We start from the raw sequence: 25,459 nt of genomic DNA on the forward strand, positions 1-25,459 counted from the left end.
CCTCCCTGGTGGCGCGCAAAAAGCACGCGGCGGCGCGGGGGGCGTTCAGGGGCTGTATTGACCGGGGGGGGGGGGCTCAGAGGGCCGGGTTGCCGAAGCCGAAGCGCTGCTGGGCGGCTCGGAGCTCCTGGAGCAGGGCGGTGGGTCCCAGGCCGAGCTGCGGGAAGGAGGAAGTCGTTGGGTTTTGGGCTCAGAAAGGGCATTTTTGGGTAAATGGGGTGCTGGCGGCTGGGGGAGGGCACAGCTTGGTGCTCGGTGCCCCCCCCAACGTCCCGTACCCACCTTGACGGCATACTTGTAGCACTGCTCTGCCTCCAGCTGCCGCCCTCCCTGGGAAATCACAACTGTGGGTTATGGGGGCTTATAGGGGGATTATGGAGGGCTTATAGGGGGGTTATGGGGTAAGCAGCAAGCAGTGCCCTGCCCCGGAAAGGTGCTCAGCAAGAACCACGCTCCCCCCGGGCACACACTCAGCAGGAGAGGACAAGCAGTGAGGAGAGGTGCTGCTCTTCCCCTCTGCAGTGACCTTCCCTCAGCTTTTTCCCCTAGGATCTATGAGATGGTTTCCAGGCTCCTGAAGAGGTGCAGGTGAAGCCTCAACCCCTCCTGCAGCAGGTTGGGGTTTAGGGGCTGGCTGGGCACTCACGTGCAGGCAGATGAGGGACAGATATGCCCACACCTCGGCGTTGCGGTTGTTCAGGGCATTGGCTTCAGAGAGAGCGTCCTCTGCTTCCCCCATCTCCTCCAGCTTGAGAGAGAGAGAGAGAGAAGGAGGGGTGTGAAAAAAGGCAAGGGGCAGGCAGAAACAGCTTCCCAGGTCTTTGGAGCAGGTGCCTGTTAAAAATCACTACAACAAGAGCAACCAGCAGAAGGGCAGGCCCTGAGCTGCTGGGTGCTTCCCCTAATGGGGCTGCAGGGACAGGACTCGGGGCAGAGAAAACCAGAGAGGTACTAACACCTCCAGTCCCAGGCACTAAGTGGTCCCCCTCCACCAGGAGCTCTGGTGACCTGCTGGGCTGCTGCTGCCACGGCTCTGGTCCTGGTCCCCGCTCCCTGCCTTTTGGGGTCTGCAGCCTCCCAGAAGGTGTACGTTTGGCCAAAGGGAAGACAAAAGTTTGGGTTCCTCCCTGTTTGTTTCCCTCAGCCAAACTCCTTTGGAGGAGCCCCTCGAGGTGCACCTTTGGGAGATGCCGCGCTGCTGGTGGCTGTGTCTGGGTGTCCTTGGCAGCCCTTCAGAGGCGCTGGATTCCTCTGGGCAGGGAAAGCACCGAGATTCCTCCGTGCTGACATTCTGCTCGGTTCTTTTGCGGTGACATGCAGCTCACGTGCAGGCAGGCACGCAGAGCAGAGCCCAAGCCCAGATCACACGCCTGCCATCACACCAGGGGAGGGAGGCCCTGGCAGCAGGACGAGGCAGGGAATTGGGCTGCTGCTGAGGGTAACTGTCTTTTTCTCTACCTCCCGTATAAGCAGCCTGAGGTGCCGCCCTGGGACTGCAACAGGACGGCCTTCAGCAGCATTGGTGTGGCAGACAGTTAAGCTTTTCCTTAATGAAGGGCATCAATAAAAGCACGCTCTGCATACCATGCCACAGACCCAGCGACGTGAAGTTGGGATCTCCCACATAACTGCACTCACCCTATAGCAGGCGATTCCCACTCCCAGCCAGGTGAGACATGAAGGAGAGCTCTTGCAGGCTTGTAGGTAGGTCTGCTTCGCCTTGCCATACTGCCAGGAAAGAGGTTATCATGTTGCTCTGCATTAAAAGTGTCCCTCCACAGTGGTCCCTCTCCTCAGGACTCTGCCAAGTGCCCTGTTTCCACTGGGGCTCAGACACCCACTGACCCCACTGCTGCCGGAGGGGCTGGGGGCTTGATTGCTGCCTCCAAAGCTGGTGGCTGTACGCTGGCAGGAGTTAATGCAGTGGTCTAAAAGACACCCTCATTGATCTGAGGATGAGAATTTCTCAGTAGCACCCTGAGACTAGGAGCAAGCAGCTCTGTGAAGGTTTTGCTGGGTTGTGGCATTTAGCTATAGCTGCAGAGAATGGTGTTTTATACCTGGGATCTGGAATCTATTCACTTTGTTGAAAATTCCCTTCTGCCTCTCCTGCTGCCTCCTCACCTCTTTCTCTTCCAGGTAGATGGAGCCCAGGCGCAGGTAGACAAAGTGCATATCTGCAGCATCCACCACAAAACTGATGGTTCGCTCGTAGCACTCCTTTGCCCCTGCAAAGTCCCTCTTCAGGTAGCACAGGTGCCCTTTCAGAGCCCAGACATCTGGATTCTGTGCACACAAAGCCAAAGAGTGAGGCACGGCTGGGAGACAGGAGAGAGAGAGACCTGGAGGAGGGCCAGGAACCCCTGCAATCAGCAGCCAGGAAGAGCCGACAGGTATTTGATTACAGCAGAGCAGATTTTATGCACAGAATAAAAATCAAGCCAGCAGGCTGCCTGCAATGAAAGCCCCCTCCAGCCTTCCCTGCACGCTGTCCTGGCCTGAGCAAGGCTCCCCCAGGTACTGAATACACAAGCAGCATTCGGAGATGTCAGCTTTACAGCCCTCTGTGCCATCCATTCAACCTGACTCTCAAAAGCCTCCTTCTTCTGAATAGCAACCTTGTTTCCCATGAAACAGAAGCTGACTCACCAACACAGGGAGAAGGGATGAGGATATACGTGTTCAGAGGGAAAGGAAAGGCAGACAATGCAGAGAGAGCACCTCTCGGTCAGAAATGCTGCCTGTCTGTGCAGAAGGTGATGATGGACAGCAAATAATAAGCTGGGGAACAAGGAGAGCAGCTCTGTAGCCACAGCCTGGTGTGGTTTACCCCCTATGATTGCCCTCCCCAGCAGAAACTGCTGCAGACTTGCATCAGAATTGCTCAAGTGGAAATGAAGCATGGGCTCCAGGTCCAAACACACGACGCAGGCAGCGTCTGCCGCAGCGTTTGGCCAGCCTCCCCCTTTTGGGACAGCATCCTGCCCTTGTGAACACTGAGGATTACCATGAAGTCGATCCTAACGGCCTCGCAGAGACACTCCTCGCATTTGGAGAGGTCTTCCTTCAGCAAGCAAGTCCGGGCCAGCGCCAGGTAGTACGCACAAGAGGAGCCCGCCAGCAGCTCGTGGGCAAGCGCCATGTGAACAAACTGCAGGGGAACAGCACCCGGCAGGGTTAGGAGAGCAGGCACACCACGGGCATCCCCAGGACGCTGCTCCTGCCCTGCAAACACACTTCAGGACTGCCTCGTGCCCATTTGAGTTTCACAAACAGGAAACAGACATGAGATTCTTCCCCCCTCCCTTGAAAATGGACCTCCTATTACTTTTAGGTCTGTTTTGCTTTAAGCAGCTTTCTGCCATGTAAAATGAAGGCAGACAGCACAATGTGGCAGTCAGAGAAACCTCGCCGAGATGACTGTGGGGGACAGGAACATCCCCCAGGTGAAACAAATTGCTCTGACATACACAAGCGTCTGAGAGAAGAAAGGAGTGCTGGTGCACGGGAAGCATGGCAAGAATGCATCTCCTCTCTGACCGTACACGAGCACGTTGTTCCCTCCACAGCCAGCAGTGCCGAGCTGAGACACTCCGAGAGCTTTGCCTGCCTGAAGTGACTTTGTCCTCAAGCAGCATTTTGGTCTTAGCACTCTGCCTGGCCTTAGTTTTGCATTTCTGGCCAGTGCTTTTGCTCTCTTGGCATCTGGGGTAGCCTCGGTTTGTGCTCTAAGCCCAGCAGAGGTCCTGGCTGGAGCTTGCCACCAGCACTTTGGTAATTGCCACACCTCCCTCCCTCCTCCTCCACTCCGTGCTGAGCTGACCTGGATGGCCTTGAATTTCATCAGGAATTCCACTGCCTTCATGAAGATCGTGCAGGAAGGCTGGCTAAGTCCCGAAATGGGGGGTGGCCCTGCAACAAAATGCACCTTCATCAGTCCCAAACTGGGCTTTCTATTTCTGAAATAAGAGCAAGGGCTGGGACCTTAACGGGGACAGTGGGATCCCAGCAACACAGTGTAAAACCCAGGAGACAGCAAGGGGCACTGGAGCAGGGATTAGCGCAACATTTCTTTCTGAAGGGCTTAAGATTTTTGTAAGATCTGTGAAAAACTATATTCCCGACCCACTAGTTTTCCATGCCAAACTCAGAGTAAGAAAACAGAGATTTATAACTCGGACTTGTTAACTACAGTAAGACCCCTGCCTCCCCAGAACAATCCCGTGGAGCCCAAAGACTCCAGCACTGCCATATCTTTGGCACCCATAGGAGAGTGGAGCTATAGAGGAGGCAGATCACAACACAGAGGAGATCCACAGGGACAGCTTGAGAGCTGGCGTCTCAGGAGGGAGACCTCAGAGCAGCCGGTGAAGGCAGCTGAGTGTAGCCACACGTGGCGAGAGCTGCATTCACCCACCAGTCGTCCATCCTGAGATATGCTCTGAAAAAAATCGTGATGAACCCAAAGATTCCCCTGCTAGGGAGAGAGAACGAGACTCAATGCCTTGTTTTGGTATCAGGACGGCCACAGCTCAGTGCTCCCAAGTTCCCTCCCTCCCTGCTGATCGCACGAGGCCACCTCCCAGCCCTAGGCTCTCCCTCTCACCCCAGACCCCACTCCCTGACCTTCTGGGGCTGCCTCCGATGCCGAAGCCTCTTCCTCAGGTGCTGGGCAGGCCAGGGCAGGCTCCTCCAGTGCCTCTGGCAGCCTGCTGGCTGAGCCATCCGGAGCCCCCTCTGGAATGAAACCCCCACCAACCATTAGGTGCAGGCAGGCTTTGCTAGAAATAGGTAAAAATGAAGCAATATCCTTTCCTTTGTAATTGCAGAGGGTGAAAAAAAGGCATATGACCCTGTAGGCCTGCCTGAAGCATGTTGCACGGAGTGGGGATAGTGTTAAAAATAAAGCCAGCTGATATTTTCCGCAGCCCAGCCAAACACTTAGGACTTGGCTCAGGGTGAGGCTGGATTTGTGTTTCTCCTCTTTGGTCTCGCTGCTCACCATCTCGCACACAGCTTCAAGCCTCCTCCTTGCTAGTACGAGGGCACCTCCTGGTTTCGCTAGGAATTACCTGGCAAAAGCTGCTCTGGGCCTGGACTGGTAGACCTCACGTACGCAGCAGCAATGTGCTTTTTCCCTCTTTTTCCCTCAGAGATGCTCCTCTCCCTGGCGAGCTGTGCTTGGAGCCGCTTCTTAGCCTCGCGGAAGGCCATTTCTGCCTGAATATTATTATTCTGCAGCTCATAGAACAAACCTACAGGAGACAAAGAGCAGCATGAGAAGAAATTAGCCCTTAGCAAAATCCTCCCCTTAGCCCTCAGATTAGAGAGGTTGGGTAAGAAGCAACATTCATCTCTACAGAAATGCCTTGAGCACACAGGCTGGCTTCCTTTTCTACCTGAAAGCGTCCAGGCTACGACGTTGAATGGCTCCAAGCAGCAGGCATCCTCAAAGAAAATCTCTGCCTCTTCGTAGTGCTGCAGCACGACTGCCACGATCCCACAGAGCAGCAAGCTGGGGGCAGGCAGACAGGTGAGCCTCGCAGGACCCCGGTGGTGGCATGAGGGATGCCCCTCACCTCCCCACCCTCCAGGAGCACACAGCACCTGCGCACGTGGTGTGGATCCAGAGAAAGAGCCTCCCGAAAGCACTCCTGGGCTTTGGTGTTGTCCTCGAGCAGGAGGCAGAAGGCCCCGTAGTCCAGCCAGTACTGGGTGTTGTGCTTGTCCTGAGCTATCCTCTGCACACAAGAGATCGTTGTGGGAGTAAGGGCTCTGGTTTATCACATGCTAGGGTTTCCCTTAACGGGGATCATTCCTGGCTTCCTCTAAGCCTCCTTCACCTATCAGTGCCCTCCAGCTTCAGCTGACCTCTCAGCCCTCTGGTAGAGGTCCCCAGTGCTGACCCAGCACACCTTTTGGGCCAGCTCACCCCATTTCCCCTGGCCTCGAGGCTCAAGTCCTCAGCGACCCGGCCAGCCTCTGCCTCACGTCCTCCAGAGAGCAGCATCTCCCTAGAAAACCTCGCACACGTTCAGCACAAGCACCCCGCTCACGTTCCCCTCCCTGCTCCGCACACAACAGACGAGGCTGGCTGAGCTGTCACGGTGTGCTGGCTGCCAGCCCGGCCACGCGGGACACAGACAGGAGGGAACGGGGGCTCCTTCACCTGCTGGTGGTAGAGAGCTGCCAGCTTGTAGTCCTTGTTGCCTTCAGCTTCGTGAGCAAAGAGCCAGAGCTGCTCAGCCGTCATGCGGGTGAGAGGGGCAGGGGAAGCAGCTTCCTCGTGCAGCAGCTGGTAAGGAGGGAGATAGAGTTAGCCCTGGGGAGGGTAAGAATGGTTCCTGTGCTCCTCATTCAGCAGCAGTCCCCAGTCCAGCACCTTGGCACAGCTAGGGCTGGGTGGGTTGGAAAGGCAAGCTGCCCCAGCCCCTTTTTGGGGTGGGACACAGTCCTGCAACCCTGTGAGCCCCCATCCTTCCCAGGTACCTGTACCAGACAGGGAGGGGGCAATATCTCTTACTGGCAGCTGTGGCGAGTAAAAGCATCCCCCAGATCAAGACCAGCTCTGCCTGGGTGGGGGGCAGATGGTGCAAAGCTCTGCCACCCTCCCCAGGAGCCGGCTGCTGGTGGTGCCTCGCATCCCACCAGCTGGATTTTGCAGCAACGGGATCCAGATGCAGTGGATCCTGTCTCAGTGTGTGGCTTGGGGCCCACGTGTGACAACTGCAGCAAACAGAAGCTCAAACCTGCAGCTGTCCTGAAGGCAAAAGTGCCCCTGCCTTCGCTAGAAGCAGCTTCTAACCCGGATCCCCAGTGATGCTGTACCCCAGGCCGGCCAACCCAGCTCACCGGACACATGCCAGGGTTTCTCCCTACCTGGTTGAGGGCAACGTGCATCTGATCCACCAGGTACACGTACAGCTCACTGAGAAATGCCTGGAACTCCTCCTGGGTCTCAAACGCCGTGGTCTTCAGGTATTTCTCCCTCACAATCTTCACTACAGCATACTGTGGAGACAGGTGATGCTTGGGCAAGACAGATTCCCCCACAAGCTCCACAATCATAACACAGAGCCAGAACACACATTGTCATGGACTCATAGAATACGCTGAGTTGGAAGGGCCCTACAAGGAGCAGTGAGTCCAACTCCAACTGCCTGAAGCTCTAACTTAATTCTAAGGAAGAAACTGATCAAAAGAAAAAAAAAAAAGTAAGCAGTGATGAATTCCTTTCCCACCTCCCAGCCCTCACCTTCCCTGACACACGGATGCCCCTTTGAGGGACATGTGGAGAAGCCCCTTCTCGCTGGGGAAGGCTGTGGGAGTGCAAGAACAGTCAGCTTGGCCTTCCATGGGACACAAACACAGGGCAAATGGGTGTGATAAGGTTTGGAGTCTTCCCCTGTTGACAGGGAAGGTTCTCCTGGTGTGTGACCAAAGCAGCTTGCTGCCTGCTCCGTTAGAGGAAAAACCTGGCCCTCCCCATGCCCTCTGCAACAGCCTGGGTGGCACGAAGGGATTCTGGAGCAACACAGAGTAACACTAAGTTACCCCCATGGAGCAGCAGTTCCTCACTGAGAAACTGCCTGGACAAAACAAGTAGGGAAGTAAAACAACACAAGGGACTCTTTGCCTTTAGCTGTTCCTTAAAAGCAAAATATTTCCCAGAGCTATTGAGCTCGAAGTTGAGTAGACGCTTCTGTTCCTCCAGGGTTTGATGGTCTATCGCTCCTTGGCCAGGCAGCTGCTTCCCAAACAGGTCGTGGTATTCACTTAGGATGGCAACAGCAATGCTCGTGACCTGGCTGTGATAATCCTCCACAGCCTAGGATATAAGAAGTATCAGGAAATAAATAATCAAACTTCCAAAGTCACTGAAGCCATCAGCCTTTAAATGAGTTTTATTTGCCAGAGCCCACCCCCAGCCCCCCAAAACTCCACCAAGTCTCAATTAGCCCATCACACATCTTTTCCTGCCCGTACCTGAGGGCTGTGAAACATGGCTATGTAAATACAGAAGTGCTCCTTCATAATTTCTTATCGCTCCTGCTTTATTTTTCAATCAGAACCCAGTGTTTCAGTCGTCACTGTCTTTTCTACAGCACTACAATTGGCCGCAAGTAAACTATATCTCATTTGCTGGGTGCCCCTTAAAGCCATGGGCGAGCCATCTTCAGCAGAGCCTGTAATCCCGGTGCCAAAAGCCTCCATGCACGGCAATAATCAAAATGTAGCACTTTGTGCACTCCAGACAGTCCAGCACAAATCAATTCTGCAGCCGCACTGGGGTCAGTTATTGAAGTGCTGCTTCGTCCCCCACTGTTGCTTTGAATTTCCCATCAGCCAGGGGCCATCTGAGGACAATCTCCTGCAGCGCCTGTTCTGTACCTACCGAAGACCAGCCAGTGGGCTCAGGTTGGTTTCTGGGGCCAGGATGTTGCACACACAAAAGTCCTCACAATTTTTTTTTTGCAGGGTTATTGGTTGAGGCTGATTCTGTTCATGTCTGTCTGGGTCTGAGGAAGCACATGGGCTAGTCTGGGACAAGAAACTGCCCATAAATATACAGCTCTGGTGCCTCCCCAGCACCCAGTTCACTCCCAAACACTCCCACCCTGCTGCTCTCTTCTCTGTCTTTCCTAGATCTTGCCCCTTTTTATGGGCTGCAAATGAGAGTAACACAGCCCAAGATTTCCCAAGGCATAATGCTACAAAGATCACACATCCAGAAGCTTTTGGTGTGTTTCCTCTGCAAATCTCATCTCTAAGTTGCTGCAGAGCTCAGACTGAAAATTAAAATCCCTTATGTGAGAGAAAAGAAAGAAGTGGCAGAGCGGTGGCAAGGCTCTTGCACATACCTTCTTGGCTCCTTCAGTCCGGGGAGGCAGCGGAGGGCGAGGGGGAATCATCTCCTTGACCCTGTCAATGAGAGGACAGAAGAGATGAGCCTGACATCCTGCCAGAGACACTCACTTGTCTCGGGTGCAGGCAGCCTGCAGCGCGAGGGCTCCAGCCTGTCATCGTGTCCTTGAGGTACCTTGCAGGGACCAACACGGGAGAAACCGTGAAGGCTCTGACCAAGGATGAACTGTAAAGACCAGGGCACCTTCATTCAATGCCTGCAGCTTGTCATAATGTTTGGGAGAACTGGCTACTGCCTCGCTCCCTGCTGCTGATTACACTCCGTGGGGATTAGATAAGATTTATGTAGTTATTTTCACCAGGCTTCACTGACCCATTACACAAAAACTCCTGTAAAAATCCAGCCCAGCAGGTAAGGTTAGCATTTGTTATTGCTGGCAATCAAAAGCACTCTGCCACAGACGTAGACCATCTTATCAAGTTGTTATTCCTTTAACTCACAGCCTCCTGGGTCTGCCAGAACACCTGTAAGAAAGGGACCAAAAGGAAAAGGAAAGCTCTGAAGAACGTTATCACTGCAAACCCTGGGCCACCCCATCCAGCAGCTCCTGACATCGACCCCTTGACACCATGTCATGCCCGTCTGTGTCCCTGCTGGGGCTGCAATGACTTTCCAAATATCGACTAAAAGACCTCAGGACTACAGTAACATTAAGATTTTACTGAAAGCCTTAGAGTCAAGACAGCCTAAATTCTTTGGGATTGTATCAAGATTTCCTGATTGCTGGCACTAAAACACCTTCAGCCCTTAGAAGGCGATCCGGCCCACCAAGCAGTGTCACATCCCTGTTTTGGCCCCTGCCCAATTAGCAAAGCAGACTGCTTCCCCCACACCAAGTCAAAACCGTTCCTAAAACCATTCTGCCAGCTCGCAGAGCTTCTGAGCAGCTGATTTTGCCAGGCCCTGACCTCTGGCCACTTCTCCCATGCAAAACTTCTGTATATTCAGAGATCTGAAAGGTTTCATCTCGTGTCCCTGTGGGACCTGCCACCCACCATCAGCTGCTTTTCCTGTGAGATCAAGGGAGGCTCCAAAACGCCCCTTCAGAAAGCTGCCGTCCTGCTCTCCTCGTTGCCATTCCTGCCAGTCCCTTACCCCACGCAAGATGTGCCCCCACAGGACACAAAGACAATCAAAATGCTCTGCGTGGGGCTGCCGTAGGTGCCAGAGGAGCTGTCGGGTCTGCCAGCACTCCTCGGGAAACCCACGCTCACAGTCCCACCCCCAGAAGAGCTCCCATCACTGATGCGGGACCTCTGCTCGGGGCACACAGGAGAACCAAACTGTTTATCTCGAAGATGAGAAGGAGAAAACCAAGCACAACAACCACCCAGGCAAAGCAAGCGAGCAGAAGCGGAGGCTGATGGAGGATTTTGGACGCAGCCCAAGAAAGAGAGCTGTAGTCTGCTAACGAGCTCTGTATTCAAACAGCCTTCCAGGGAAAAAAAAAAAAAGCATTGCTGATCCCATCTGCCAGGACACATGTACGTGCCATCAGCTCGAGCCCCCCAGGACAGGGCCCTCTCCACTCCTTGGAAGTGCTGATTTTCCAGGCTGCACATCCACAGATGCACGTGGCAGGTGAGTGAAGAGGAATTACACGGAATTCATGCAAGTTGCAGGAGAGTAGGAGGCAAACAAGAAGGGTCAGGACAAGGTCTGTTGTAAGGGGGGCTCACTTTCCCCAAACCTGTTTTTTCTAGCAGACAGCAGGCAGAACAGAAGACAATGCACATGCTTCCTGCTCAAAGAACGACTGCTGCTGTGTGGTTTCTACTCACACTGCCTGTGCACGTTATGGTTTATTCATTTGCTGTATTTTCTCTTTTTTTATCCAATAAATTATACATACGAGGCCTTCCCTAGACTGTAACACAGCAGGACTACCACTCTGCAGATGGGAAGCAACTGCCTTAAATCAGACAGACAGAGAAAGACTCGAAGCCTCAGAGATGAGAGGGCAGCTCTACAGCAGAACGATGTGAAAACTAATGGAAGAGCCCGGGAGCGGGTAGAAAGTTGTGACAAAACTTCAGAAAAGGAAAAACAACATCCGAGAGTTACAGCAGCACTACCGAGTGCAGCCCACTGGTGGCCAGCCCTGACCAAGCAGCAGACATCACATGCAAAAGGCAAACACAAGGGGATTAATAGGAAACAAAGCCTGGACAGGACACAGATTTGGTCGTGCTGCTCTGGTGTCTCTCTTTTTGAGGTGACTGGCAGGGAGATGCCAGCTCAGATGAACACAAATATTTTCCAAACCCACCCAATGCCACCTCTGAAGCAGTCTGGCCCAGCCCTCCTGCTGATTTCAGCGGGCTCTGGCTCAGACACTCAGCTGGTGCTCACAGAGCACACTGAAGGGCAGGCTCCCTATCCAGTCCTGTTTCTATCCTGCAGGAGAATTCAGTTGTCAGCCGCAGAGTTATAGCATGTCTTTACACACCTTTTGGTGAGCTCCTCTCGCAGTCGTTTTGGTACCAAGGCCTTGTCCAGCTTTATCTCCATCACCAGGAACGTTCCTGCTTCAGCATATTGCTGTGGACACAACCATTACTCTCTCAGCATCACACTACCTAGAACCATTACTGGCAAGATGAAAGACTGAGCATATAGCTACAGATCTTCAGCAAATCATCTTTAAACCGAAGACGTATAATTTGTTTTATAACCCGTGCTCAAAGTGATTTACACTAACAAAATTCTGCTCAAGCACTCAGTCTAGAGGGAAAAAAAAAAAAGCTAATCAATTTGCTTGGACAATAAATATGCATTCTAGATGTTTGGAAGAGGAAGACAAAAAAAGGAAGACACCCTTCAAAATAACGCCTGATTATTTATGACCTTCTAGCCCAATGCTAGACTGTCCTCCAACAGGATGTCACTGGAGGAACTCCAGGACAGCATCTGCGTAAGACATCCCTGGTCTCCAACTCACTCTTGAATAATTTGATGACGTGAAAGGTACAAAACACTGATGCAGTGATGATCTAGCAGTTTTTTTCTCTTTGGAGATGCAAAGTTACCTGTCCATCAAGGCCGAGAAATTTTTCAGTATTTTCAGTTTCTAGAGCAGTATCTGACAACTGGATTTTTGGTGCACAGGACGTCTGTTGAAGAATAAAAAAAAAAGACATCTCGTTTCAGATTCAAACTTCACGTCTTCACGCCTTCACAAATTCAGGACGTGACCGCACTGTACATTTGCTCAGGCAGCATGTACTAAAATTTCAAGGTGATGAATCTCTCAGTTGGCTAGAGCAACAAACCAGCAGTCCCCATTTCCAACTGCCTCTGACGTAGAAACAGTCCGACCATGTTGCAAAGTGCCTCTATCGACCTTACCTTTCTGTTGAATTCCCTTTCTTTGGTGCTCTTCTCCTTTTCTTCTCTCTGGGCCTTATTGGGAACAGCTCTGGAAAGAGAACTGATTCCTGGGGTGCATGGTCTGTCTTTAGTCAGGCTGACCTGTGGCCTGAGATCCCGCAAAATGCTCTGCTGTTTTTTAGTCTGGAGAGGAGAGGAAAGAAAAAAATAACAATGAAATGACAAGAGAAAATCAAAGGACAAATAAGGCTTCCCCATCCTTTTTTTCTTAACCTCTCACAACACAAAACACACTGTCAGGGTCCTAAACGCATTAAGAAGCTCTGCAACCTCACTCTCTCCTGCTAGGCAGTTAGCTGCCTGTGCTCAAGGCCAGCTCTGACACTGTACAGCTGTGCAGCCTCTGGTCAGACTGCTAAGGAAAGATCTGTCTGAGGAAGCCTCATGGGGCCTCCCTGTCTTCTCTCAAGAACTTCGGTTTCACTGGGGCACCAGCCCTTGGTTCTTACCCAAGCTACAGGGTAAAAAGGAGGAGATTTTTCCCACTACCTGTTCACACACTGCTCGGCCACTGAGATGGGCAGCTCCCCTCCCAGCTGTCGGTGATACAGGAGCTGGGCTGGCAGGAACCAGAGGGATGCAGGGGAGAAAATGGAGCAGCCGTACAGGTCAGCTGTCTACACCAAGGCCCAGGAGCAGCCCAAAGCATCCACAAAAACAGAAAGTGGGAAAAGCAGAGGGTGTCACCTCGCTGATGAGGGATAAATGCCACAGGACGAGTAACAGCACCGTGCAGCCAGGAGGCAGCGATGCAGGGGCCAGCAAACAGCCTGCTTTGTGGGAGCTGGCACCCAGCAGTGGCGGGGAGGCACGGAGAAGGGCTGTAATTCACCCAGCTCTGTGGCCAGGGCAGCAGCACCAAGGGGGACACGGGCAGCAAAAGCAGGCTGTGCATCTGTCCTCCTGAAACAAGCTCGGGTCTGTTTGGGGAGCGCTGTGGGAAAATGGAGATGTAACTGTCACTTTTAGCACCAAGGCGGGGGGAGAAACGAAAGACAAATAAACCTCCACGAGCTACAGCTGAAAGAGCTCCAGTGACAGCTTTTTTGGTTGTTGCCTGGGGTAACGCTATCCTTTTAGAGCCACTGTTTGCTCTTCCCAGCAACGCAGTTCATTTGCCCGTGTTCCTGAGTGGGGAGTGAGGAGTGATCTCAGCTCTCCCTGCTCAGCTGCTGACAGAGAAGGGAGTGGAGTGAGATTCTGAGCCTCCCCCAGCCCCCAAGCCTGCTCACACACCCCCAGAAATCACCTGCCTTTGAGAAAACTGCACCTAGAAGCTGGTGTCGTTCTCCTCCAGCACCAGAAGGGCAGTGAAGCCTCAGAGCTGGCCCTTGAATACCACTCTGCCCGTACTCCTGCACCCACACTGCACAAAGAGCTGCAGAGGGGGCACAGAGCCTGGCTGTCCCTCCTGCTCTCACCTTCTCGAGCACCTCGCTGTCCTGGTAGGTAAAGACATGAAAAGCGCCTCGAATCCGCTGCACGCCGGGGCACAGCAAAGGCAGCATGTTGACATATGCCACACCGTGGGAGAAAATCTGCCGGTCCTCATCTCCCTGGAAACACAGATTGAGGCCCTGAGATACTGAACAGACTGTTATTCTCTTTAAGGAAAGAAGGTCACCAATCCCATTAAAAAAGGCCACCCAGCAAACTGATGCACCTGATGAGCCAGGGCCTCTCTGTCACTGGCACGCAGCCGAGACAACCTGGAGGAAAGCACTGGACTCATTCAATATGTAGAATATCAATTTTATTCCAACCCCTGCAGGGCAGCTTTTCTCTCCAGCGCCCAAACTGTGCCACTCCTTAGGGCAGTCTTTGCAAGGTCCAACTGCAAAATTGCCAGCTATCTGGTTCGAAATCCAAACTACCCCACCAGAGCTGTGAGGATGTCAGGTCTGACAGAAATCAGGTCGCTGCCTGAGAGCCTGGACCAGCAGCAGACCAGTGAGGGTAAGGGAGAAGCATCTCAGTCACAGCTGCAAAACCCTAGCACCGGTGACTGCTGAATGAGATTTATAACAGCTTACATGACTTTGCCCTGGAACACGTAAGGAGTTCTCACATGTCTCTGTTCCTGGCAGCTGATCATTAGCAAAGAAGCTCATTCTTCATGAAACCACCCCAGTTCAGGTGCAAACACATAGTTTATTTACACCCAGAGAAAGAAGGCATGAATTTCTTCAAGATGCTCAGGAAAACATTGTCTGAAGATAAGCTCAATGAATTACTTCTCAAGAAGTAACCTCTCCCTGAATTACTTCTCAAAAAGTAACCTCTCCCCGACCCCTCTCCACCAAGCTAGCACAGACCATCGGTGAGAGATCTGTAGGCTATAAGGAAGAAATCTTATCCTTTGTTTATTTAGTAGTTCTATAAGGCTGATTAATCCCTTTACAAAGCCTCCAGCTCTCTGACTTGCTTTGGCTGGTTCAAGGCTGGTTTTGGTGTAACAAAGGCATTGAAAGAAAACGCTCAATAACACAGTGCTGCCCCACAAGCCAGAACAACGCAGCCCCTCCGTTTTTACCTTGTCAGCTTTGCTAGTTTTGCCTTTGCTGGATGAGACCACAGGCATCCTGCAGACCTCCACGGGCCAGTACTGGCACTCTGCAATGCGCTTCTGCAGACTGAATGCAGAAAAAGGCATGAGAAGATGAGAACCAAACTGGAGAGATCTCCCTGGTTAGCCACACTGCCCTCCCTTCTGTCCCAGCAGCCCCAAAGGCCCCTGCCCTGGCTTTGCTCTGCCCCACTCTGCAAGACACAGCATGCATCTTGCACCACTGGAACGCACGTGCTTTGGGGCAGGCCTGGTGGATTTCCTTTCCATCCACTGCTGTGTGCATTTACGGCACTAGGAGCTACAGAAGGATTGTGAGAGCAACACACTGTGCTCCTCTCTCCCCTGGTTACTTCAGAAATGAAGCGGATAAAAAGGAACATGATTAATGTTGGTATAAATTCAAAGCGGACCCTGAGCTCCCATTCAACACGCCTGATAACTGTGAAACCAGCAGGCAGGCTGATGAAAGTGTACAGGGGAAAAAAGATAGAAGGGAGTATTTCCACTCATGAGGAATAAGTTGGCTGTGAAACGCATGGCCATGATGCAGCTGAGGCCAAGAACGTTGCAGGATTCAAGGAGAATTGGGGTACTTACCCTGATCTGAGCATACCTAGAGCCATTAAAGGTAATGTTTATCTAATAGAAAGAGAAAATGAGGAGTGCCAACAGAGTAAAAGGATTTTAATATATTGGGGAAAAAAAAAATCAATTAGCAGCTCAGAAGAGAGCTGTGTGGGCCACCCTACCCATGTCTGCTCACCATAACTCTGCTGCCCCTTCCTTCAAACCTTCAGGTGACAGCCCTGAAGGGGTCATGGGAGGGAACGCAGCTGGTCACTGAGTGTTTGCACTGCGGAGGGAACAGGAACCAGCTCCAATTGCTGGCAGCACAAGCGAACATTCACAGGCTGAAGACAGCACCTACAGCCAATTCATCTTCTCCCACCGTAACAGAACCAAGCTGCTGCCAGCAATTAAAGGCTGTTAAGCTGCTCTCCTGCTAACGCAAACACCTCCGGCCAGCAGACAGCACAAGAAGTGAGGCAGGGCAATGGAATTGCCATGTAAGAGGGCTACAAAAATCCACAGACTGCTGCTCATTGCCTGAGACAAGTCACTCGACCTAGTGAATTCCAGGATGGTTTCTCTCCCCCCTCAGTGTTGGAAGGGAAGCTCTCATATCCCTTACATGAGTACTGCAGCAGGATCCAGGTAACAGCGCCTTTCCGTGTCCCATACAATTCTCTTCATGCTTTCTGCCTGGATCCTAAACTCCCTGTCCTGTGAGAAGCAGCACACGGTCAGAGCCAGGAGACCAAACTTCACAGCCTGCATCACCCCCAGACACCCCCCTAAAATGTTCTTTGGGAGAGAAAATGAGTCAGAGACGCGTCCCACTCACCACAGACAGGACACCCTAGCAGAGTACATTAGCAGCCATCCCTGCGGGCACCAGATCCCATTAGTACTGAGAGCCTGGCTCACAAAGACAGAATGCAAAGTCTCAGCCCAGCAGCTCAGGAGTTAGGACAAGACGTGCCACATTCACCTAGGGAGCTCTTCTGTGGTGAGTTACCACGCTGGCAGTGAGTTTGCATGCCCGCTGGCTCAGGAGAACCATCTCCACGCCTGGACACTGTGCAGGGAGCCCACCACGTGCCCTTCCTCCCCTCCTCCCGTAATGAGTCTCTGCAAGTCTTTCTCAGTGCCTTCAGGGAGGCTTGAGGGGTCTCCTCCAGCTGTGACACTGCCAGCCTTTCCTCACCTCTGTTTTGTTGAGCTCGCCATCCTCATCCTCATAGGAACCACCAAAGATGAAGGAGTTGGGTATGTTCAGAGCACCAGGGGCCATGATGTTAGTAAGGGACCATTTTTTGGGCCGGGGTAACGGTTCTTTTTCACCAGCAGGCTTCAGGATGCCGTTCTGGAAGAGCAAAGGGACTTCCTTCTAGAGAGACAGGAGAAAGAAAGGACTTCAGTTTTCAGCATGAGCAGGAGCAAGTGCCAGCTGATCAGAGCTGGGCTTGGAAGGAAGAAAAAACAAATCATGGCATGGAAGAAAACTGCCAGTTTCAACCCCAATCTAGCTGTTTGTCCCCAGTGTAGGACAACGACCTGTGCTGCAGCAGCCAAAACCCAGCTCACTGTGCCAGGCCCCATCCTCACCTCCCCGACTGCTGGTACTTGCAGGCAAGCCATGTAGTTTTGGGGGGGTCCAGTGGGAAGGAAGGTGTCAGGGACAGAGTAAGCTGCCTCCAGCGTGACGCTCAGGAAGTTGCCATTTGAAAGCTGGCTCACAGAAAGCAGGGGCTTCTCGGTGCGCACAGTCACTTCAAGGCCGCACTGTGGGACAAGGAGAAATAGAGCCAATAACCCGACAATTATAACTTTCTGCTCTTGAAGGAGAAGCGAGCAGAAACCCAAGGCTAGAACGTCTGATGTTATCTTATTCCTCACTTCGGATGTAAAAGAAAACAGATCAGCACAGGGAAGGAATTTCACGGTCAGTTTTTCCTATGTCTGAATTACGACATTTGTGTGTTTAAATCCGAGCCCACTGGGGGGCACGGCGTACGTATTGTCAGCATCTTGTAAAAAAGGCCGTGGAGAAAGAACACCAGGGACAGAAAACAACGCCCTCGTGATTCTGCTCAAGTCAAAGCTCCAGCCACGCTTCAACTCTGCCCTATCTCCACACTGTACAGCCGTCAGCCGCCTGTCCCAACCCTGGATGGATAGGGAGCAGTGAAAAGCTGCTCAGCATTTATTTTCCTTCCTCCCTAAGAGGTGGCCCCACACCTTGCTCGTTGTGCCTTGCTTATCGTGTCACTTAAATACAGGACACTAAATGCAATATCCATCCTCCTAATTCGCTCAGAGTGCTAAGTGTGTGGAGAATCAGAAGCCAAGTCAGACATGCTTTCCCCGTCTCGTACTTCATTTCCTGCTTTATTCACTGGGTATTTTTCAGCCTGCTGAATGAATGAAGACCTTGCAGGAGAGGCAGTCAGAGGTTGTACAATAATGGACTGTGAGACGTTTTATCCACAGAAAGGACTAATAAAGTTGAGCAAGTAATCCTGCCTTTGCCTTTTCCCAATTTTTCACTGCTGTGCTTCCCGTCTTGAATATTTTTTGCAGGGCAATTTGGTAGCTGCACAAATTAGCATTTCCTAGCATGACCTCACCTATCATAAGTACCCTGGGACAGACGTCAATGGAAACAGGAAAGGCCTCCAAGCTTCTAACATATAGGGCTGTAACATGCCTGCGAGGAGCGAGGCAGCTGAGTCATGCTCGCCTTCCTATTAAAAAGCAGCAGAGAGCCGAACAAGCGAAGGAACAGTTCCAAATTCCACATACCTTGGCCTCTGGGTGAAGGCTTTCAGATGGAGAGGTAGGCACGGCATACAAAGGAGCCAAGACCGTAAACGAACACTGTCCTGAGAAGAACCAGCAATGAGCACAGCGTCCACTGAGACCCTCTGCAGAGAAGTCACAGCCTAAAGCTGTGCTGCTACAACTCCTAAAGCTGAGCAGCTGCTGTCGCCCCCCTCTCCCCACAGACCCAGCTTTCTAAAGACTCTGTGAAACCCACTTGGTCAGAAGGAGGTAACTTATAGAGAGGGGTTCATGAGCAAAGACCAACCAAGAGGTGGGGAGCAAGAAGTGTTTGTGGAGGATGAAAATATTAATGTTGTACCTTGCAGCAGAGGCAGAAGGTCCACCACAGCCTGGCCAAGAGGCAGAACCTTCTCCTCCTTCTGTTTCTTCTGCTTTTGCGATGCTTCTATCACTGTCACTAGACAGAAAAAAAATAAAAAATAAAATAAGATAGGAGCTGGCAAAGTTTCTCAGATAGTTTCAGACCAACATATTAGAGTGGAAAGCTCCAACAGGGGCTGCAGAGGGTCTACGTCAGCTCCAGCACAGGCTTCTATATCATCTCCAAGGCTGACAAGAACACTGAAGCCAAAGAGCCAAGCCAATATGAAAGGGGATTCCTCCAGCTGGCACAGATGAGAACAGAAGTGCTTGAGACCCCCCCGCTGCTGCTGCTTAAGTGCTATTCTTGACCGAGTGACTCCTGCAGCAAGAAGGCAGGGTGCAGCAGCTGCCAGCACCCACCTCCACCCCTCTGAGGAGCGAGGTGCAGCAGCAGGTACTCACAGAGCACAGGTTTCTGCGCAATGTCGACCAAGGAGTTGGGCCCATCGGGGCTGTACTCAAAGCTGGTGGTGAAATTATAGTTTGCTGTCCCGTTTGGCAAGACCTGAACGGTGGAGGAGTCTCCCAGGATCACTCCGTTGTACTCCACATGCACCAAAGTAGAAGAAGTGTCGCTTCTGATGCTTTTCTGTCAAACAAAGAGACAACAGATGAGGCAGCTGGCTCTGCAGCAACAGGCCCGTGACCAGAGTTGCCCCTGGGAGGCAGCTCAGTTCCCCACCCAGGGCAGAGCACACTGGTGGGAATCTTTGGCTGCTCTGCTGCAAGAACGGGGAAGAGGAACAGAGCCTGGCTGTGCCAAGACCTGCCTTTAGGAGGGAAATTTCCTGCTCCACCATCCCGTGGTGCCTCAGGGATCATTAAAACCTGCTGCTGGAAGGGTGTGGGGAGGGGGTGGAGAAATCCAGGCTTCATCCCAAGAACGGGGATGAAAGGCACAGCTAAAGCAAATCCAAAAATATCCCATAGATACGGTGCTTCCAGGAAAGAGGTGTTTTTTTTTTTTTTTGCTGTGTACTAAGAAGGTACAGGACACTTGTGTCTATCACATGGCAGCAGCAGCAAGCCCTGCAATCAAACCAGGGCTCCAGCAAGCTCTTTGGGGAGCTCTGGAGTTTGTTGGTACACCAGCTTCACGTCACCTGCTTTGCACAGACATGAGGAGGCTTAATTTTAAAATATCTGCACAAAGGGCTGCAAACACAGGTGAACAGGCACAGCCTCACACACGAGCAACCCTGTCCAGGCAGGCAGCACCAGGCACTTCCCTGGTGGTGCAAGGGACTGCTGAGAAACACAGTTTCCTTCTCCAGCCAGGGAGGAGCAGCCACAGCCCTGCACACAAGGGCTGCCGTACCCCAACCAAGCTTTTCTTTCATCCTGAGCAGCGGGGATGCCTCATCTCCTCAGGCCTGGCCCTGAGCTCCCTCTCCATGTCACTGGGGTAATTAGTTCCACATTGGCTTTTCCACAAAAAGAGACTTCATTCACTTGGTTTTAATTTTCAGTCCTCCTGACTGTCTCCTTGAGCATATATTATGTGAAAGACTAAACAGAAGAATCCAATTAACCTTTCCCTGTACCATTAATTATCCTATACTCCTCTCATCTTTCTCTACAACTCCTCTAATTAGATTCCACGCTTCTTATAGATGGAATTTTTTTGTGTTGTTGTTCTTATTATTGCACCTTTGTTAGCCTCTCTCCTTTTGCCATAGCATTTTCTAAGACAAAGCAACCAGAACCACAAGCAATAGTCCAGATGCAATCAAACCACTGGTCTATTATTTTCATCACAGTTTTCCCTCTTCTTGCCTTCTAATTCTTACCTAAGGTGCTGTTTGCTGAACCCATCAGTGTGAGAGGTACTCAAATACTACTACATTAAAAAAAATAATAATAAAAAAATGGGGCAGATGCTTTTCATTTGCTTTTTGTCTACAGCTAGAGCTGAAGCAGGGATTTGCATTTCTCTGCTTGCAGCAGTAGCTGAGATTCTCCTCCGCGTTCCTTCCTAAATGCCAGATCCTCACGAATACTTCAAGGCCAGCTGGGTGTATCACGCAGCACATGGAAAGCACACTAGTTGTGTTTTCATCTGAATTAGCTCACGGTCTTGTACGGTAGGCACACTGGAGGCACTGCCTTTTCAAACCTAGAGCCACCCTGTTGATTTCCACACAATTTAAACCGCTGTTGGTGGGACAAAAACCTGGCTTTATATGCTAGAACAGCTCTTCTAAGACTTCCTTGTCTCACTGACATTTCCCAATGTGTTTTGCTTAAAATACAACCAAACAAAACCCGGTGATTTACAGACAGCCAGGCAAGGAAGGCAGAGACATGTCAAGCCAACAGCACACCACAGCACGCCTGGATGGCTGCTGAGGAGATGTGTCCCCAAAACAAGGCGAGCCACAAGCTTTTGGTCTGTGCGAGTGAGCCCTCGGTGCAGGGGACAAAGCCATGGTGTGGCATCGTTCCCTACAGCCTTATTGTCTCATGTCTGGTCCAGAATTGGACGGCAGCACAAAGAACCCCTCGGGTCGGGGTTGTTAACCCAGCAGAGGCGTTTCCAGAAGCGCTTTACCAGGTCCTGTGCCTTCACCACTGTGACCTGCACCGCGTTCGCTGACAGCGGCTGGGACTCGCCGGGAACAGCCTGAGGCTCCAGCAGGGATCCCTTCCGAGCAGACAGCCCCTCGGGGGCCTCCATGGCTCTGCGGGGAAAAAGACTGAGGAGAAAAACGTGAAAACACCTTTCCTTTTCTGCCCAGCTTCGCATCCACCCCGATCACACCCAGCTGTGACACGAGGCCTCTGCCTCCCCCAGGAGCAGCTTCCCCGGACAGTTGGGGCTTGGAGGTCAAAACACCACAACGAACACACGTGAAGGGCTCGGAGGAACCCAGAGGAACCTGGAGGAACCCAGAGGAACCTGGAGCACAAATTCCCTGGCGCTGAGGGGAGGCTCCCCCCATGCTGCGCCCCCAGCCCAGCCCCAAACCCCACACACCCAGCACGGCTGTACCCAGTGCTACACCCCCCCCACCAGGCCCTGCAGCCCCCCATAGCCCCCAGACCCTCACCGAGGAGCCGTGAGGAAGTTTTGGGGGTGTCCAGAGGGGAAAACCCACAGCGGGAGCCGGGAGAGGCGGAGGCGGGACTCGAACCCGCGGCCTTGGAGACCCCGGGGGGGGGGGGGGGGGGGAGCGCCGCGCCTCTCGTAACCACGGCAACCCGGCCGCTCTCGCGAGCTCCCGACCCTTGGCGAGAGCTCAGCGCCGCGTCACGTGCCGCGAACCGCGTGCCTTTGAAGCCGCCGCGGCCGCCATGTTGGGTGTGGGCAGCCCCTGCCAGGCCCCTGTGGGTGGGGGGGGGGGGGGGCAGGGGCGGGGGCGGGCTGTGCCCCCCCCATGGGGCCAGGGCTGTCCCCAAAGCCTGGAGCCAGGGACAGAAGGATGGGGGCTTGTTTAAGCACATTAATGATTTGTAAATAAAACTATTGTAATTATTAAAGCCAGGAATGGAATAACGGCGGCTCGGTTAATGGCACTAAAATAAATATTGCTGTGTCTTTGCTTACTGAACCCAAACCAGGAGTCTCGGGGCCCCTCACAGAGGATGTTTCCTGACAAAAAATGGGGAACCTGCCTCAAAAACCAGCTGAGCCTGACCCTGTGGTTTGGTTGAGGGCCGAGGAGCGGCTGAGTCTGCACAGAGGCAGGGGGCAGCTGCTGGTGATGGAGAGGAGTCACCGGCCTTCAGCCCCCCCACCACCAGCAGCAGGCACAGATGAGAGGAGTTTATGGGAACGACTGCTTGGAGCTGATTGTAGCACACAGCGGGGCCGGGTTATGCTCATGTAGAGGTGTATTGGGAAACCTCACCCATCTGTAACTCCTTACTGCATATCACCAGGGCAAGTTGCCCCGTTAGGGTGCGCATGCCTTTGGGAGCCATCCCGCACGTGCCCAAAATAAACCACAAACCTACCTCACAGCCTGTTTGCTTTGAGTTATAGCCCCTCCACCAATCCCTCACATCCCCCCGACACCTCCCTCAGACAGCTCCAGGCACCCCGTCACCCTCCCCTTTTTTTGGGGGAGCCCCATACGGGGGCCGGCCCCTGGCCGGGAGGTGGTGCCGGGAATAGCTTCGCTATCGGTGTCAGGCTGGCGGGGAGGCCTGGCCTTCTTGGGGCTGACATTTGAGCTCAGCCCCGCTGTGCCAGGAGCGGGACGTGCGGCCAGGCTGCTGCCCCGGTCACCACCCTCCTCCTGGTGGGACGGGGACAAGCATCGGGCGCCCGGACGGGTCTCCCAAGGAGCTGGGCACCCCCTGTGTGGGGACCCCTCTGTCCCATTGCCAGCATGGCCCAGCGGGGGCAAGGAGCAGCCCGCAAAGCCTCCAAAAAGCCGGCGAAGGAGCCAGCAGCAGCAGCAAGGGCGCCCGACATGGATTCCCTGGGCTTCCAAGCCATGGACAGCAACGTGCCGGGGCTGTCCCACGTCATCCTCCAGAAGCTCAACATGAAGAGCTACGAGGACTACAAGTGAGTGAGAGCAGCTGGGGCAGGCTGTGCGGGTGCTGTGTGTCTTCCCCCGAGCTTTGTGTCCCCCCCCGGCTCCCGGGTGCACCCCCAGATCCCCCCAGGACAAGGTGACGCCTGTGGCTCCTTGTCCCCAACCAGCTCAGCTCAGGGTGGTCTTGGCCAGAGGTGAAATCCCACAAACACAGAGGGAAGGCAGGAGCCCAGCTGGGCTGGGCAGGACCCTACTCACTCCCGCAATGCTTCTGGGCTCCCTTCAGATCCGCCATGGACGGGAGGAAGAGGGGCAGTGATTTCGGCATCCGGACCTACTTCGACATGTTCCAGAAGATGGAGGACACGTTCAAGTTCTGCGCCGAGTGCAAGAAGCTCCCCGATGCCCTCCCTGACCCCAAAAGTCTCCGCCGATGCAAGAGGTACGGGGGAAGGTGGCGTGGGGCTGGGTGTCCCCGGGCTCCCAGCAGGGCGAGCGCAGCCCGGTGGCGGGGGTGAGGCTGGGGGAGGCACGGATCCTGCCCACCCCCAGGGCTGGGCACGCTGCCTGTGTCCCCCCAGGTGCCAGAACGTGTACTACTGCGGCGTGGCGTGCCAGCGTGCCAACTGGCCTCTGCACAAGAAATTCTGCAAGAAGCTGAAGCTGGTGGCCCTGGACCGGCTGGTGGAGTGGCTCGTCTTCACCGGTGGGGCAGGGGGCACCGCTCCCACCCCACAGCCTGAGTGTGTGGGGTCCCTCCTCCCAGCTCTGCTCACCCAGGGCTGGCAGTGCCACCCCCTGCAGCTTGCTGGGGGGGGGACAGGCAGCCTAGCCTGCAGGGCCACCCCTGAAAATCCACTTTTCTGCCCCACAGGTGACATTCCCTTCCCCACAGAGGCCTGGACAAGACCCGCCGGGGAGGTGGCGGGCTGGGAGGACTGGTTTGCCATGCAGGGGCAGCTGGAGGAGAAGCTGGGAGCTGTTTTGGCTGGGCGCTACATGAGCCTCCTCTGGGCCAACGCGGGGAAACCCCGGCCGGAGGAGGGAGAGCTTCGTGAGTCCGTCCGCCGCCTCGTCACCGATTTCCACTCGCGGCCGCTCACCATCGGCCTGGGGCTGCGGCTTTTCGGCATCGACCCCCTCGCCAAGCCCCTCACCGTCCACGTGGTGGGGGCGTCCCACGTGGAGACCCTCAACACCCGGGTGACCGACTACGACGAGCTGGCGCGGATGTTCCCAGGGCAGCGGGGCATGGAGGTGGTGATGGTGGGGGTGGACGTGGTGGACGGGGCCATCATGAGGCCCCCCCTGGCCACGCTGGCGCCGCAGGGAAGGATTTATCTCAGCAGCTTCAAGGGGCTGTACCACGACTTCTGGGAAGGGCAGGTGGAGACCAAGCTGGCCGCACGCCCCGACCTGGTGGTGGGCTTCCACCCGGGTGAGTGCCCAGGGTGCAGCACCCGAGGCTGCTGGGGACTTTGGGACGTGCCCAGGGCTCACCACGGCCGTGCACCACGCCACCGTGGGCCACCACAGGCAGGGGGGGACACCCTGGGGTTCGGGTGCCAGCAGCACCCAAAGGGGTCCCTGCGTTTGGGCTCCAGATCTCGGTCCTGGGGCTCAGCCTGGCGGGGAGCGGGGACCGTCCTTGCTGGCAGCCTCACGCTGTGCCAGCCGGGCTTTCTCGGGGTGGGGAGCAAGGCAGCGTGCCCCCCACTCACTGATACGTCCCCACAGGTTTCCACGCCTGCCCTGACCTCATGGCAGGCTGGCTGCCCACGCTGCTGCTGCTGCGGGACTACCGCCTGCCCACCCTCTTCACCGTCTACAGGTGAGCCCCCCGGTGTGCCCCCCGAGCGGGGATGTCCCCACAGGGAAGGCCCCAGCCACGCAGTCACGAGATTCCTCCAATCCTTCTCCCGGCAGCGAGCAGGAGCTGAAGGCCTCGCTGCAGATCCTGGTGGAGCTGGAGACGCACATCACGGGCTACGCCGCCAACCCCTTTGCCTCCCTGCGGCCCGAGCAGGTTTACTCCAGCCCCAACAAGGCGCCCGTCTACTGCAGCTCCTACTACATCACCCTGCTGGGGCCGGCCGCCTCCATCGGGGAGCTGGAGGGTGGCAGCGATGAGGACTAGCAGGGAAGGGAGCCGTGTTCCCCCGGAGGCACCTGTGAGCTCCTCTGGCCCACCCCACAAACCCCGACCCCCATGCTGCCCATCCCAGCTGTGTGCCACGTGCCAAGGAGGGACGTGGCGATGCCGCAGGTTCAGCTCTCCTCTGCAGAGCCCAATAAACCACCGCTGGGAGCCAGCCG

General features: G+C 54.1%; 2 protein-coding genes across 5 annotated transcripts; one reads left to right on the top strand and one right to left on the bottom strand.

Annotated features, from left to right (window-relative positions):
• Positions 1-34: 34 nt before the first annotated feature.
• On the bottom strand, positions 35-23,524 carry CFAP70 (cilia and flagella associated protein 70). 4 transcript variants are annotated; one of them, XM_068699660.1, is made up of 28 exons: positions 23,402-23,524; positions 21,208-21,337; positions 19,059-19,245; positions 18,592-18,690; positions 18,252-18,331; positions 17,055-17,231; positions 16,654-16,836; positions 16,078-16,169; positions 14,850-14,949; positions 13,738-13,872; positions 12,275-12,439; positions 11,956-12,039; positions 11,376-11,467; positions 8,862-8,922; positions 7,637-7,828; positions 6,880-7,011; positions 6,170-6,295; positions 5,608-5,741; positions 5,400-5,515; positions 5,073-5,255; positions 4,627-4,737; positions 3,824-3,912; positions 3,008-3,151; positions 2,125-2,286; positions 1,639-1,728; positions 647-748; positions 283-330; positions 35-157 (listed from the first exon to the last, which is right to left on the bottom strand). In XM_068699660.1, exons 2-28 carry the CDS (start codon positions 21,331-21,333, stop codon positions 77-79), a joined length of 3,291 nt encoding a protein of 1,096 aa, XP_068555761.1. In that variant the 5' UTR covers positions 21,334-21,337; positions 23,402-23,524; the 3' UTR covers positions 35-76. The 4 variants fall into 4 exon arrangements, with proteins under 4 accessions (XP_068555761.1, XP_068555760.1, XP_068555759.1 ...); XM_068699659.1 differs by having other exon boundaries at positions 21,208-21,352; positions 23,402-23,519; XM_068699658.1 differs by lacking the exon at positions 23,402-23,524 and adding an exon at positions 21,707-21,868 and having other exon boundaries at positions 21,208-21,352.
• On the top strand, positions 22,790-25,458 carry MSS51 (MSS51 mitochondrial translational activator). The gene is made up of 6 exons (XM_068699680.1): positions 22,790-23,172; positions 23,430-23,585; positions 23,725-23,849; positions 24,018-24,581; positions 24,881-24,974; positions 25,070-25,458. The coding sequence occupies exons 1-6, from the start codon at positions 22,991-22,993 to the stop codon at positions 25,278-25,280; spliced, it is 1,332 nt and encodes a 443-aa protein (XP_068555781.1). The 5' UTR covers positions 22,790-22,990; the 3' UTR covers positions 25,281-25,458.
• Position 25,459: the final 1 nt, after the last annotated feature.

The sequence above is a fragment of the Anas acuta genome, chromosome 15, assembly GCF_963932015.1.
Source record: "Anas acuta chromosome 15, bAnaAcu1.1, whole genome shotgun sequence".
Lineage (NCBI taxonomy): Eukaryota > Metazoa > Chordata > Aves > Anseriformes > Anatidae > Anas > Anas acuta.